Here is a 15,496-nt window from a genome sequence, read left to right on the forward strand (position 1 = left end):
AATTATATGGTTTAATAATAACATCAGCCTTACTTAGCCCATTACCAAATATGAATGAAAAAATTCTAGATATAGTAAGAGGAGGGAGACTGTATATAGGGATATAGATATAGGGATATAGATATAGGGATAAAGATATATATATAGATATATAGATATATAGATATATATATAGATAGAGAGATAGATCTTACCTCTCTGCCTGTATGTATTACCCAGTATTATCTTATTAATGTTTGTTCCCAATTGTAAGGCGCTACGGAATTTATATATATATATATATATATATATATAATGTTATAAATAATATAAATAAATGTTGATGATGATATATAGATAGATATAGAGATCTCTCCTCTCTATATATTGAAAACTATAGCTCATCATCTCATTAAATGATTATAATTGGTCTCATACTATCTTAAAAGCTGTATCTCTGTGTAAATATTCTTAATATTGTGTTGTGTTTTATAATAAGTCTTAAACTATTTTGTTTATGTTTAAAAAAAACCCAACAAAGATGATGATGCTATATGTTATTGTCTAGTACTAGCAACAAGTTTGGTACAATGTTCTTCTGCTGTTCCCACTGCATTCTCCAGGAACAGCATGCTTGTACACATGTGTGCTGAGTGTTCATTGCCTTTTACAGACATGTACGATCAAGTGCTGAAGTTTGGGGCATATATTGTGGACAGCCTCAGAGAATTCAAGCAGCCTGTTTTGGTGTACATCCCACCATATGCTGAGCTAAGAGGAGGATCATGGGTTGTTATTGATCCTACAATAAATCCTCTCTACATGGAGCTTTATGCAGACAAGGACAGCAGGTGTGTAATCTCAGTATATCAGACTTGATGCATTCAGGTTGTAGCTTTTAGTATGTTTACCATTTAAGTTTGATATTGCCTTGGATCCTCTCTTCACTCTTTGAACGTTGTCAGGCCTTTGAGGACCTGTGTTCATAGGATCTGTGAAGTGCGCGGGTCGGATGACCTTTTGTTCCTCTGTGATGCCCACAAGAAAGGCTGGCTGGCGTCATGCAGATAATTGTTAGTTTAATTATTTCGGTAGTTCTTAAAGGCTTACGTTGGAACACAGCAGTTTTCCCGATATTGTGATGGCTTATACTACCAAATTGATGTGTTTCTCATGTGCACCACGGCATGGGGCCTCAGATGATCAGCTTTGTTGGGCGTCCACCTGGTGTTCATTTCACATGTTCACGAAATTATATAGATACAACATTTTTGCGTCCAACAATACTAGTTTTGGATGAAAGGTGCTGCACATTACAGCTTCTGAACGTACCCTCCAATCTGATGTCCCCATTGTTCCAGTGTCACCCATAAGGAAGAAAGAGGGAACAGGATTTTTATATTTACATTAAACGCTTTTCTCTGAGTACATTAAGGGGCACAAGATGCCCACTCTTTACGCTCTTGTTCTCTTTATTGCTCTCCTTACTAAAAATCGTTTTACAGTTGTTTGATCTTTGAGAACCTTGTTTCCTTTCTTGTTTGGTTCCTCCTTTGCTCTGTCCTTTGGGACTTTGTTTTAAAAAATACTGGGTATCTCAGCAGGCTGCAGAGGTATAGAGAGGGAGGAGTTCAGACTTTTAGAGTGAAATCCAAACCCCAGCTGACTCTCTCTGTTCCAGTATTCCCCGGTAGACCCAGAGATAAGTATTTAACCTAAATATAAAATTTCTGTTTTCTAAGGGAAAATTATTCTTTATATGATTTTAGAAGTTTGGAATTGACTCAAACTGTAAATCCTTCATGTATATTTCAGTTTATGAATGACGGTACTCTTTTTACCTGTGTTACCATTACACTCTTGTTGGTAAGGTGTTTCAGTGCTGTGTTAAATGCCTTTTTTTTTTTTTTTTTTTTACAACCAAATATAATTTTTGGAACACAACTGTGTACAATACGTTTAAAAATATACCGACCATTTAATTCAAATGATATTGTGTTGATGAGTTACATATAATTAAGCAGTCAGGTCAGTTCACAGCTAATTATCTATAATAGCCTTTGATGGCATTTCTATAAACTGGTGCCAGGTTTTCATCCCTGCTTGATACCCCAAAGTCTAATCACTGCAGGACTTTATTGACAATCTTGTCCGTACTTGGCTTACTCTCTTGCAGAGGAGGTGTCCTGGAAGCAGAGGGCACAGTGGAGATCCGTTTCAGAAGAAAAGACCTTATTAAGACCATGAGGAGACTAGACCCAGTTTATACCCAGATTGTTGAACAGCTTGGTGAGCAATGGAGACAAACACTGTTCAAGTATCTGCTGAGGTGTCATTGGACACCTTGGAACATTGGAATTTTGTGCTATAGTCTGCAAAGTGCAAGTTTTATATAGAGGGATAAACACTGTCACCCCACAACTCCAGCTTACTCTGCTGTCCACCCACCAGGTACACCAGAGCTATCTGACTTGGAGCGCAAGAATTTAGAAAAAAAGCTGAAGGCGAGAGAGGAGCAGCTTCTCCCAATCTACCACCAAATTGCTGTGAAATTTGCAGATCTACATGACACCCCTGGAAGAATGCAAGAGAAAGGAGTGATCACAGTTAAGACCAGCACATGTCTAATAAGCATTCATTTGTATAGTGTCCGTTCATTCTGCAGTACTGTAGGCTTTTATGTATGGTGTATTTAGTGTAAAACTGGTGTAAAATTCTAAACTGAGATTTTGCCATGTTTATAATGAAAGTATTTACTAATTATTGTTTCTTTCTTTTTTCTCTTGGCTATTTTTAATTAAAGATGTAGCAAATTGTTTGACATTAGGTTTGCACTAAAGACTTTTTGGTAGTGCTGTAAAACATACAGGTGTGATGTAACTCAAAGCAAACAATCAGGGCCTGATTCAAAGTTGGTTGTACACTAGTTTGCGTAGCATATCTGTACTCTGCACTGTGCATGATTACACAGTAAGCGTACACAATTGCATGGAATTCATACCTGAACACATCTGACAGATACAACCTCCTGGAATGACGGTGGGAGGGGGCAGACTAATATAGCCCATGTACAGTACATGGACGTGTTCATGCTGATGCAACTCATTCGGACCCGGAATTCCGCATGTTGATCTATCTTTTGCACCTGCTACAGGGCATATGTAAATTTCGGCTGATCTCTGTGATAGAGGTGTAGTTTTTTTATTTTTTATAGTGACGGTGAAATAAAAGCTTAATATGAGTTAATTGTTAAGATCCAGCATTGTGTTTTGGCTAATGAGGGTAATAATCATATACTCTGCCTTTTCTGCTCTGACGTAAATGTTAATACGCTTGTAATAAACCTGTTGCATTTGCTGCCAATTCCGAATTCTACCTGTATGTGCGTCTCTGCATACGTACAGAAGTATGCTTTATTTACACTGAATGTAACTGTGGGTTATCTCCACCCATAAGCAGAACACATCATAAGTTACATTCTTTTTGCGTCCTAACTCTGAATCAGGCCCTCAGTATTTTTCCTTCATTAGTCTAACTAGCATTAGACCGAGTAAATTTAATATATAATTGGCGACTGGGTTTCAGCACATTTGTGCTATTTGTAACAGGCTATTACATAAACAATATCAACCAAGCTTGTAGGTGTTATTTGGTTATAGGACAATCAGAAAATGTGTAGAATCTGTCAGCATTCTATTATCAGCGTAACATCACTCCCCTCTGATTATCAGGATATTCTGGAGTGGAAGGAAGCACGGACCTTCATGTACTGGAGGCTGCGGCGCCTTCTTCTGGAAGAGGTGGTGAAGAAAGAGATCCTTCATGCAAATAGTGAGCTTAGTGACATCCACATCCAGTCCATGCTTCGTCGATGGTTTATGGAGACAGAAGGAGCTGTCAAGGTGCCTTATATTTCTTTTTTAGATGTTTCAAGGATTCCTTTGGAGCAGGGTTTGGTAAAAACTACTATGACATTTCCCATCTCACAACCCACTCCCACTCCGCACCCATGGAAACCACCTGTTCATTGCATCCAAGATGTTTGATCTGTTTATTCATATAAATCTTTTTGTTACACAAGATGAAACTACACTACTTTCTGAGCTATAGCATCTAATGATCTTTATTTAAAAATACTTATAAATTTACAAATTACAATTAATATTTGGGCTTGTGATGAAGGTGGGAAGAGTTTGCTGATTAGAGACGAGGGTTTGCTGAGAGATAAAAGCTGCTGAAATAACGTCTCCTTTTTTTGTTCTCAGACATATTTGTGGGACAATAATCAAGTGGTAGTAGAGTGGCTGGAGAAGCACCTACAAGAGGAGGATGGTGCAAAATCCGCTATTCGGGAGAACATAAAGTACCTGAAAAGAGACTTTGCCCTGAAACATATACGGAGGTGAGTGAGACATTTCCTAGCTAGTGTAGAACAGCCATCAGAAGAACACTTAACATAAAGATTGCACTGTAAGGTCTTCGTTGCTGGCACAATGGTCAACCTGACCACAGAGCCCTGTGCTACTCCCATGGAGGACTGAAGAACCAGTAAGTGATGACATGGGTGCAATAATAGTTATGAGCAAATGAATCCGTTAAGCAAACAATAGCCCAAAATGCCATCAGTTTATAGGAATTTTTAGATACTTAAAGGGCTTCAAGTCTAAAGTTTTATACCTCCCAAACTTGTCAGATTGTTACAATTTTTTCAAAGGTTGTTAAAAATATATTGAATAATGCTATATTGAGACTATTTTAGTTTGTGGTTTCTATAATGGCCAACACCATTCTTCATTTACCTTCCAGTCTGGTACTAGCCAACCCAGAAGTAACCATGGACTGCATTGTCCACATGACCCAGCAGATCACACCTGCGCAGCGAGCACAGTTGACAAGACTTTTATCAACTATGGAGAACACTCCTGCCAGCTGACACCAGGTCTGGGAGAAGGCCTCTTTTTCCAAGGAATGTTCAGGTTATGATTAGAATACAACATGCAGCCTGCCGTCCAGATAGGTCTTCAAAACTACTAGCAAGCCGTGCCAATAAGTGCCTTTCATGAAATATACAGCAAAACGGCTTATATGGCACACAATTGACTGTTACCACTCGCTTTATTTAAACCAAGTGGATAATGTAAACTGCTTTCAACATCCATAAACACCATCATGTTTTGTGTTTTATTTTAAATTCTGCTTCACAGAATGATCAAGCTGAAGCACATTGTTCAAAACAGCTGCTTTATTCTACAGTGCACTTTGAGCCATAATATATATGACCATTATTGACCCACAAGATCAATTGTTCAGTCATTTCTGGGAGGTCCTAAAAACTAAGAAGCACCTTTTATATACGCACAATAGTAATCATTTAATGGTGCTAAATTAATGTGTGAGGCTGCAAGAAAAGATAAGAGCCATAAATGTACAAATCACCATGAACAGTGGATGACGGTTGATATAGAGAAAGGCAGAGAACATCATAAATTGATTTTCTGCCCATCTCTTTGTGTGTTACCACTTGCATCTCAGGAATATTTTATCACATTGTCAAAGTTTATTAAAAGTCTATTTCTCCACCAGGAGGACTTGCCATGTATTGCTCAAAAATGATCAACAATTAGAAACCGTTTAATACTCATTTTTAATACTAATTTCCTAGAATTGGTCTATTTCTTAGTCATTGTTGCCTGGTCGCTCATAAATGCATTACAGTTGAACAAATTTTGTAGGCTGTCTGGATACATTGATTTGCTATTTTTATAATACAAATACTTTAATGTAGTTTTATTAACTATCAGATACGTGACTTAAATACGTTTTCAAAGGAATAATAGCAGATTGTGGCTGTTCTTTGCTCCATAATGTGTGTACGCCATGTTAGTGTGCAAAACGCCATTATTATTTTATTACTTCTCCCCACATACATATACACTCATTCTAAAAATTTGAATTGTGAATATGGTGAAAGCAGTCTAGTTTATTTACATTTAACATTTTAGTTACATTTATAATGAATGGGTCAGTGCCAAAACTGTAACTACACTCCTTTTTTTTTTTTTTTGAGACCTGTTGGTCATCACTGGAATGCAGTTTTCTGAAATGGTCAAAACAAAACACTACACCTACTGCACTACACAAAATGCTTCCCTAATGGATTAGTGGCAGTGAGTCCCTGTTGTCAGATATGCCACTGCTCTTTGGCATTGTCTTGTCTGGACTATGACTTGTCTGTCTCTTTAAAAGCAATGCCTAGGTGCTTAGGATCAGATCAATGGCTCTGAGATCCAGCATATCTACTGGTAAGATATACTCCTGAAGACACCATATTACCTGGGAAGTGTTATGTCCGTTTCTATCGTCTCCAATAAAGATTGTCTGATGCAATTAATTTGGTTACAACGCACAAGAGATTTAATAGCAGAATATATCAAAGAATAGCAAACTAACAAGTATAACTGATGCATTGCGCTTGCACACTGGATCCTGTGACAGTCATTCAATCCTGAAGACTGTGGTCAAAGAGAGAGTGATACTGTCCAGTGGCTTTTTATGCAATTTGAGTTGACAAAAAAAAACCTGATGTCACAATGTACACAGAGATAACTAAAAGGTTTATGATGTTCCAGTAGAATGCTGGTCATAGGTCAGTTCAAACGCTTGTTCTCCAAAGGTGGGAGCAACTCACTCCAATTGTATACTTGTCCTGCCCTAGGCAACAGCCGAAAGTCTGGTTTAAATTAACCCATTAGCAGAGTATTTATGAGAATTAAACTTATACTAATCATAACTAGCAATCACTATGTGCGATCGCTTCTCCGATGATACCGGATTCCTGCTGGTAAAATGTGATTAATATAAGACCAAACACTATACATTTCTTAGGACCTGAACCATAAATACCTTTAATGTAGATTTATCTTCGTGTAAATAATCTCTAATTCTTAATAATAAAAGAATGTGATTTGGAACTTTATTAAATGTGAACAATTTACAAATGTAGGTGTGAATGCAAGTGTATTTGCTGTTTTCCTGAAGGAATGCATAATTAAGCCTGGTATGACGTAGCGTACTAATCGCACGTAATACTATAACTATATACTATAACAATCAATATTTATTAATTTAGGATGACTTCATCTAACTATTCAACTTCGACAGAAGGATGATGGCAGAAAACCGCCCCTCATGACAGAATTCTGCTGTCTTTCTGTCGTGCACATGTACAGCATTCTGAATTTTGCACATGTGGAATTACTTCCAGGGTTGAGACTATAGTACCCACCACCCTCAAGCTACAGTAAACAAAAAGCAAGACAACAATTAAATACTGATGGTGGTTGCATTCCCATATTTATGGGGGACCATTTTTGCACATAGTAAACATTTTGTTTGATTACAAACCTTCAGCTTGCAGGCCACAGTATTCAGATTGAAATAAGCAACTTCTCTCTGGCATTGTCTGTATGGCCCATGACTTGTACGTCCCTTCAAATACAATGTCTAGGTGCTTAGAGCCATATATAGATGGCCCTGAGAACCAGGATATTGATTGGTAAGATGGACTCCTGGGGACACCATATCACCTGGGCAGAGTGATCGAGGAAAACCACCCCATCACAGAACTTTGTCTGTCGGAAATTGTACCACATCGGGACTCAGAAGAGCCTTCCAGCCATCATATGGGACAGATCCATGCACCACCGCAGGGAGGTACTCACCTTGTGTGATATCCGGATAGGACTGCCAAGATGCCCAAGGACCTGCTCTATGGATTCAGCACTGCATTTTGAATGGTGCACATGTGGAATTAAGAGTATGACACCGCCTCTAGAGTTGAGACCATAGCCCCACTGCCCTCATGTTGTATTATATGGTAGTGTGCTGTTAGTCAGAAACGCAGATGTTTTTTCCTGGAAAGAGTGAACCTTGTCCTGGAGAACATGTTTGTAATCCAGCCATGTGAGTTTAGAAATTGAATAATAAACTTGGGCTTTCAGTTATACTTAATGAACAATAAATAACTAAAAAATTAGAAAATATTGACTATTGAAAACTGCTTTAATCAAAGAATGAAGCGCTAAAGGTCTGTCAGCTAGCTCCAGCCAGGAACTATGTGAGGTCCCTGGGTAAATTGGTTATAAACATTGGGTATATGGTTAAGATGTTTCCAGGAAATACTTGAAAACCAGAAGTGCTCATATTATATTTCCTGGTAAAATACTTTATAAATGAATATGGACTAGCCTCTATTTTCAGTGTGCTGATCTTCACCAATGTAAACGTGTTTGTATCTTGGCTCAAGTTACTGTTTGTTCTGGGACTGGAGTTAACCTTCCCTAAAATTTAGTGGGCAGGGACTATTGCAAACATTGGTGTGAGAAAATTAGGGGTCAATCTATGATTTCTGATGGTGCAGGGACTATAAGCACAGACAAAGAATGAATTTAGTGATGAATATCCTTGAAGTGAGATGAACTTCTCTTTCTGGTAAGTAAAGCATGGACATAGAAGAGATATTTTTCAAGAAATTTGCAATCTTACATTACCGTCATCCAGCGTTTACCAGCTCTGTAAATTTAGTGAGTTAACAAACGCCTCTTAACCATTTCATAACAACTACAACTAACAATGTTTTTCGAGGATTATTTGGCTTTGTGATACTGATTTCACAGTACATAAACACAGATAGGCATGTCATGCATAGAGTACTGTTAAACCCAACCTGGACTACAGTGTGAATCTTTTGTGTCTTACAATTTGGTTTCTAATGGTGTATTTAAAGGGTTATATGAATACAATACAATGATTTGTCGGTGGATGTACATTGGTAGGCATAGTGTGAGTAAAATACACTTAAATTCAGCTTTAATCTATTGGAGACATACCTGCATATGTATACAGTGACCACTACAAAAAGAGTGAATTGCAGGTACATATTCAAAAATACAAAATAAATTTGTTTCCACCCAAGCTTGGTAATTGGGTAAACCTTAAATATTCCATGGAAATATAAGAAATTCATTTTCAGATAAGTTACAGTGTTTGGTGCATTTTATAGACCAAAACACAGTGGCTCTTACCTTAACCAATTGTTTTTAGTTATATGGTATTCAATATTTCCATTATTGAGTTACCAAGTGGGAAGACAGGCCTAATTAAACTGTTTTGATTGAGAAGACTGAGGCAGATTTAATGCATGCAGTTCCAGAACATGTAGGTCTCGGAGTACATTTAACCATAGAGATGTCATTCAACCATAGAGATGACAGGACAGGGCCATACCAGAAGAATTCTGCTTTGTTTGGTGGGTTCCCAGCCTCCAGCTTCCAGGCCACAGTATTCAAACTGAAAGCTAAATAATTATATGGAAACACATACAGGTTTATCTATAAAAACTGTTTCCATCATGTTTTCCCTGGGCAACAGATTTATTAAAGTCTCCCTGTATGTTTCCGCATATAGAACCTCACTATAATGGCATCACCTGCAATTGCCTGAATGCCAGCCTTGGTGGGTGCAGGAGAGTCCTGGAAGAGTTCTCTGAGAGGCAGCACTAACAGATACAAGGTAAATTGGATCTAATTGTTGCTGTATAGCATGGCATTAGTGTTAGAGACAGCTTGCATAGCTCTTGTGACTCATTAGGATAAAAAGTTAAATAAAGTCTGCAAACAAAAAAAAGTGAATTGTTAGAAAAAAACAGCCTTTGTTGTTTGCCAAAACTATTCTTCATGTAATAATTTTCAGGTTGTTAGGAACCCCTCCAGCCGACACAACACAACCCGGAATCTACTCTGCCAGTCAGGTGTTCACTGGAGCCCCTGATGGTGGGGACAGACTGGGCCGCAGACTGACAGAGGGTCGTGAAGTGCGTACCAGCTGGGGAGAACCCAGGCAAGAGGAGTCAGGTCCACGCAGAGGTCAAGGGCCGGCAGCAGACAACAGTATCGATGAACAAGCTGAGGTCAGGGGTCACAGGCAAATAGCAGAACGGGTAAACAGGCCAAAGATCAGGGTCACAGGAAACACAAGCAAGGTCCAAATCAAAGCCAAGGGTCATACACGGGGAGTCAAATAGAGATATCAGGATACAGGACAGGAACTAGCAGGTTAGCAGACTGGAACACAGGAGCTATAACCGGCAATGAGGCAGCAGACCTCATTGCCTTAAATACCAGTGGCCACCAATCAGAGCCTAGCTCTGAATTAGACACAGCCCCCAGCATAATTAATAGGTTGCATTAATTAGCCCACAGGCTAGAACATATGGTGAGCGCTGTGCCCGGCTTCCTCTCATTGCCGGGACGCAGCGCTGAAGCGTCCTCTCGTTGCCCCGGCAACGGCCGGGTCAGGGCCGGAAGTGACGTCCCGGTCGCCATAGCGACGGCCGGGACGCAGGTGAGTGAGTCGCGGCGGCTGGGCACCGCCGTGGCTCGTAACAGTACCCCCCCTTGAGGAGGGGTCGAGGGACCCCGACATCCAGGTTTTCTTGGGAACCTCCTGAAGAATTCCTTCAATTGTTTAGGGGCATGGAGTTGTCTTCGCGGAACCCAAGATCGCTCTTCTAACCCGCGGTTCCTCCACTGCACCAGGAAGTGCACCTGTCCTTGCACTTTTTTGGAATCTAAAATCCTTTGAACCACATATCTTAGTGGCTTACTCGAACTTCCCCCAGGCACCGTTGAGGATTGGCTAGGATACAATACCGGCTTCCACAATGAACAATGAAATGTGTTCGGAATTTTTAGTGAGCTAGGAATCTTCAATCTAAAAGCTACCGGATTGATCTGTTTGGTAATCATGAACGGCCCAATAAATTTAGGCCCTAGTTTTTTACAAGGCTGTCTGAGCCTAAGATTTCTAGTTGATAGCCATACGTTCTGGCCCACTTTGAATGGGCAGGTGGTACGGTGGCGATCCGAAAAAATTTTGGCCGACAATGAGGATTTTTTCAAGGAGGACTGAACTTTCCCCCAAATTACTTTCAGATCAGCAGCTGTGGAATGAATCTCCGGAATACCAGCAGATTTGAGAGAGGTACAGAGAATTAGACCTGGGATGGAAACCGAAGTTACAGTAGAACGGGGAAGTTTGAGTAGATGAGTGAGATGAGTTATTGTAGGCAAACTCTGCCCAAGGCAGCAAAGAGGACCAGTTGTCATGGAATTCTGAGGAATAACATCGGAGGAACTGTTCAAGTGCTTGGTTAACCCTTTCAGTTTGCCCGTTAGACTGAGGGTGGTATGCAGATGACAGACTGATCCGGATTCCGAGGAGGGTGCAGAAGGATTTCCAGAATTGTGCTATGAATTGTGAACCACGATCAGAAACAATATCGGAAGGAAGTCCATGGAGCCGGAAAACATGTTGTATGAAGAGAATGGCCAGATCTCGAGCTGTAGGAAGCCTGGTTAATGGGATGAAATGTGCCATTTTACTGAAACGGTCCACCACAACCCAAATAGTATTATGTCCTGCAGAAGGTGGCAAATCAACAATAAAATCCATGGACAAATGTGTCCAAGGTTTTGCAGGAATGGGCAATGGAAGCAATTGACCCACCGGGCGAGTCCTGGGGACTTTGTTCCTGGCACAAATTTCACATGAGAGGACATGACTTTTGACGTCGGCGGACAAGGATGGCCACCAGACCGTACGGGAAAGGATCTCTAGTGTCTTATAAACTCCAGGGTGTCCAGCAGACCTACTATTATGCACCTCTGCAAGAACCGCCTTCCTTAGATGGACTGGAACAAAAAGACGTTGCTCCGGAGTAGTATCAGGGGCTAATTTCTGGAATCTGAAGTGTGATACTCAGATCTTGGGTTAATCCAACATGGATTATGGAAGGAGGAATAATAGGCTCTGGGTTCGAAACTGGAACGTGGTGTGCCAAGAAACTTCTGGACAGAGCATCTGCCCGGACATTTTTGGAACCCGGTCGATAGGTGATCAGGAAATTGAACCAGGTAAAGAATAACGACCAACGGGCCTGTCTGGGATTTAGACGTTTGGCCAATTGTATATATTGCAAGTTCTTGTGGTCGGTAATGACAGAGATCTGATGTGGAGCACCCTCCAGCCAATGTCGCCACTCCTCGAAGGCCCATTTGATTGCCAACAGTTCCCTATTCCCGACATCATAGTTGGCTTCTGCTGAAGAGAACTGACGGGAGAAATAGGCACACGGGTGTAGACGATTAGTATGAGGGTCCTTCTGTGATAGTATAGCCCCAGCACCGACGTCAGAGGCATCGACCTCAAGAACAAATGATTTAGCTGGATCCGGGTGTCTAAGGACCTGAGCGGAAACAAAGGCTTTTTTCAGGCTTTCGAATGAGGCTACTGCTTGAGGCGACCAATTAGTTGGATCCATTCCTTTACGGGTTAGGGCGACAATGGGAGCCACGATGTCCGCAAAACCTGGAATGAACCTTCTATAATAATTGGAGAAGCCCAGAAACCTCTGCACCGCCTTAAGGTTGTTTGGTTGCACCCAATCTAGAATAGCCTGAACCTTAGTTGGATCCATGGAGAATCCCTCAGAAGAGATTATGTAACCTAAAAAGAATACTTTCTGCACCTCGAACTCACACTTTTCTAGTTTGGCGTAAAGGTGGTTCTCTCGCAGTCTTCGTAGAACTTGTTTAATGTGATTCTGATGTACAGACAGAGATCTGGAATAGATGAGGATATCATCTAAATAGACGACCACGTAACTACCAAGAAAGTCCCGAAGAACCTCATTGATTAAGTCCTGGAATACTGCAGGTGCATTGCTAAGACCGAACGGCATAACCAAATATTCATAATGGCCAGAGTGCGTATTGAATGCCGTTTTCCACTCGTCTCCCTCCTTGATACGGATGAGGTTATACGCTCCACGAAGATCGATTTTTGAGAAGACAGTAGCACCTCTCAGCGGATCAAATAATACGGAGATGAGCGGAAGGGGATAGGTATTCTTGATTGTAATAAGATTCAATCCCCGGTAATCAATACAGGGTCTTAGTCCTCCGTCCTTTTTGGATACAAAGAAGCATCCTGCTCCTACGGGAGATTTAGATGGCCTGATGAAGCCCTTCTCCAGATTTTCTTCAATGTATTCCTGCATGGACTTGGTCTCCGGACCAGAGAGAGAGTACAGGCGACCCTTAGGCAACTTGGAACCAGGAATAAGCTCGATGGCACAGTCAAAGTCACGGTGAGGTGGTAAGGTGTCAGCAGCTTTCTTGGAGAACACATCCCAGAACTCATGATATTGTGAGGGAAGCTGCTCCGGAATAGACTGAATCACCCGCAGGGGCAGTGACAAGCAGGACTGTGTACAGTAAGAGCTCCACTGGACAATTTCTCCTTTTACCCAGTCCATGACAGGGTTATGATGGGAAAGCCATGGGTGGCCCAAGATCAAGGGAACTGATGAACAATCGATAAGAAGGAAGGTTATTGACTCTGAATGGAGAGCTCCGATTTTTAATTGTAGTGGCGAGGTCTCCCAGGAAATCTTGCCACCAGGCAACGGACCTCCATCTAAGCCACAGACAGTAATAGCGGACTTGAGTTTTACCATCGGAATTTTAGCAGCGCGGGCGAACCCGATGTCCAGGAAGTTGCCTGCAGCTCCACTATCAACGAAGGCGGACAGGTCCATTGAACGAGCACTAAACATGAGCTGTGCAGGGATCAATAAGGCGTTTTTCGGGGAGACAATCTGCAGACCTAGGTGAACTTTCCCCTCGTTCCCTAGGCATGCTCTTTTCCCGGCTTATTCGGGCAGGAACGGGAGAAGTGGCCTTTTGTGCCGCAATAGAGACATAAGCCCTGTGATCTTCTCTTGTCTCTTTCCTCAGGGGAGAGACGATACGCCCCCAATTGCATGGGTTCCTCACCATCCGTGGGAACAGGAATGAAGCCGGATAGAGGTGATGATGTCTCCTTTTCGATTTTCCGCTCTTTAAATCTCCTGTCGATTTTAATGGAGAGGTGCATCAGATCCTCCAGAGAGGTAGGAGATGGGTACTGCACCAAAGAGTCTTTGACCTGTTCCGACAGGCCAAGACGGAACTGACTCCGCAAGGCAGGATCATTCCATCCACTATCAGGTGACCATCTACGGAATTCAGCGCAGTATTCCTCTGCCGAGCGCCGGCCTTGTTTCAAGGCCCGTAGATGAGCTTCAGCGGAGGCAATACGGTCCGGGTCGTCATATAGTAGACCTAACGCCTCGAAGAAAGCGTCTACTGACTGCATGGCAGGACTGGTCTGCGGCAAGGAAAACGCCCAGGACTGGGGGTCACCCTGTAGAAGGGAAATGATAATCCCGACTCTTTGATGCTCTGACCCGGAGGAGCGGGGTCTCAATCGGAAATAGAGCTTGCAGCTCTCCCTGAAATTCCGAAACAGGGACCTATTTCCAGAGAAGCGATCCGGCAAGTTCATCTTAGGTTCACAGACGGAACTTGGAGTGGGTTGTGACACTTTTGCGGCTTCTTCTTGAACAGACAGACGCTCAGCCAATCCCTGGATCATCTGATATAAGGACTCAACATGGGCTGCTAGGGCTTGTGCCGGAGACGGTGAGGATCCACTTGCATCCATTCCAACCTCGTCTCCGTGAGTGGGCCGGTTATAATGTTAGGAACCCCTCCAGCCGGCACAACACAACCCAGAATCTACTCTGCCAGTCAGGTGTTCACTGGAGCCCCTGATGGTGGGGACAGACTGGGCCGCAGACTGACAGAGGTTCGTGAAGTGCGTACCAGCTGGGGAGAACCCAGGCAAGAGGAGTCAGGTCCACGCAGAGGTCAAGGGCCGGCAGCAGACAACAGTATCGATGAACAAGCTGAGGTCAGGGGTCACAGGCAAATAGCAGAACGGGTAAACAGGCCAAAGATCAGGGTCACAGGAAACACGAGCAAGGTCCAAATCAAAGCCAAGGGTCATACACGGGGAGTCAAATAGAGATATCAGGATACAGGACAGGAACTAGCAGGTTAGCAGACTGGAACACAGGAGCTATAACCGGCAATGAGGCAGCAGACCTCATTGCCTTAAATACCAGTGGCCACCAATCAGAGCCTAGCTCTGAATTAGACACAGCCCCCAGCATAATTAATAGGTTGCATTAATTAGCCCACAGGCTAGAACATATGGTGAGCGCTGTGCCCGGCTTCCTCTCATTGCCGGGACGCAGCGCTGAAGCGTCCTCTCGTTGCCCCGGCAACGGCCGGGTCAGGGCTGTAAGTGACTACCCGGTCGCCATAGCGACGGCCGGGACGCAGGTGAGTGAGTCGCGGCGGCTGGGCACCGCCGCGGCTCGTAACACAGGTATTAATGTATTACATACCGTACATTATAGAAGTATTAAAAATCACCCCATAACCTGTATAAAACTGGTCTCAGAGGTGACCCCCAAAATCCTTATATAGTGCAGTTGTTATTTCATAAATATTTTCATCTTTGATAAGCGTAAGGGAGAGGTGACCATTGTATTTTGAAATGGAACTTAAAA

The 15,496-nt window shown here is 42.2% G+C and overlaps 1 protein-coding gene across 3 annotated transcripts in view; it reads left to right on the forward strand.

The window, feature by feature from the left end:
* Positions 1-6,370, forward strand: part of ACACB (acetyl-CoA carboxylase beta) — a 115,191-nt gene extending 108,821 nt beyond the window's left edge. For all 3 annotated transcript variants that reach the window (XM_075214207.1, XM_075214217.1, XM_075214227.1), the window contains 6 exons: positions 653-830; positions 2,156-2,268; positions 2,431-2,585; positions 3,711-3,881; positions 4,245-4,381; positions 4,786-6,370. In XM_075214207.1, coding sequence (XP_075070308.1) covers positions 653-830; positions 2,156-2,268; positions 2,431-2,585; positions 3,711-3,881; positions 4,245-4,381; positions 4,786-4,912 — 881 coding nt within the window. In that variant the 3' untranslated portion in view covers positions 4,913-6,370. The remainder of the gene's footprint in view (positions 1-652; positions 831-2,155; positions 2,269-2,430; positions 2,586-3,710; positions 3,882-4,244; positions 4,382-4,785) is intronic.
* Positions 6,371-15,496: the final 9,126 nt, after the last annotated feature.

This window comes from Mixophyes fleayi, chromosome 1, assembly GCF_038048845.1.
Source record: "Mixophyes fleayi isolate aMixFle1 chromosome 1, aMixFle1.hap1, whole genome shotgun sequence".
Lineage (NCBI taxonomy): Eukaryota > Metazoa > Chordata > Amphibia > Anura > Limnodynastidae > Mixophyes > Mixophyes fleayi.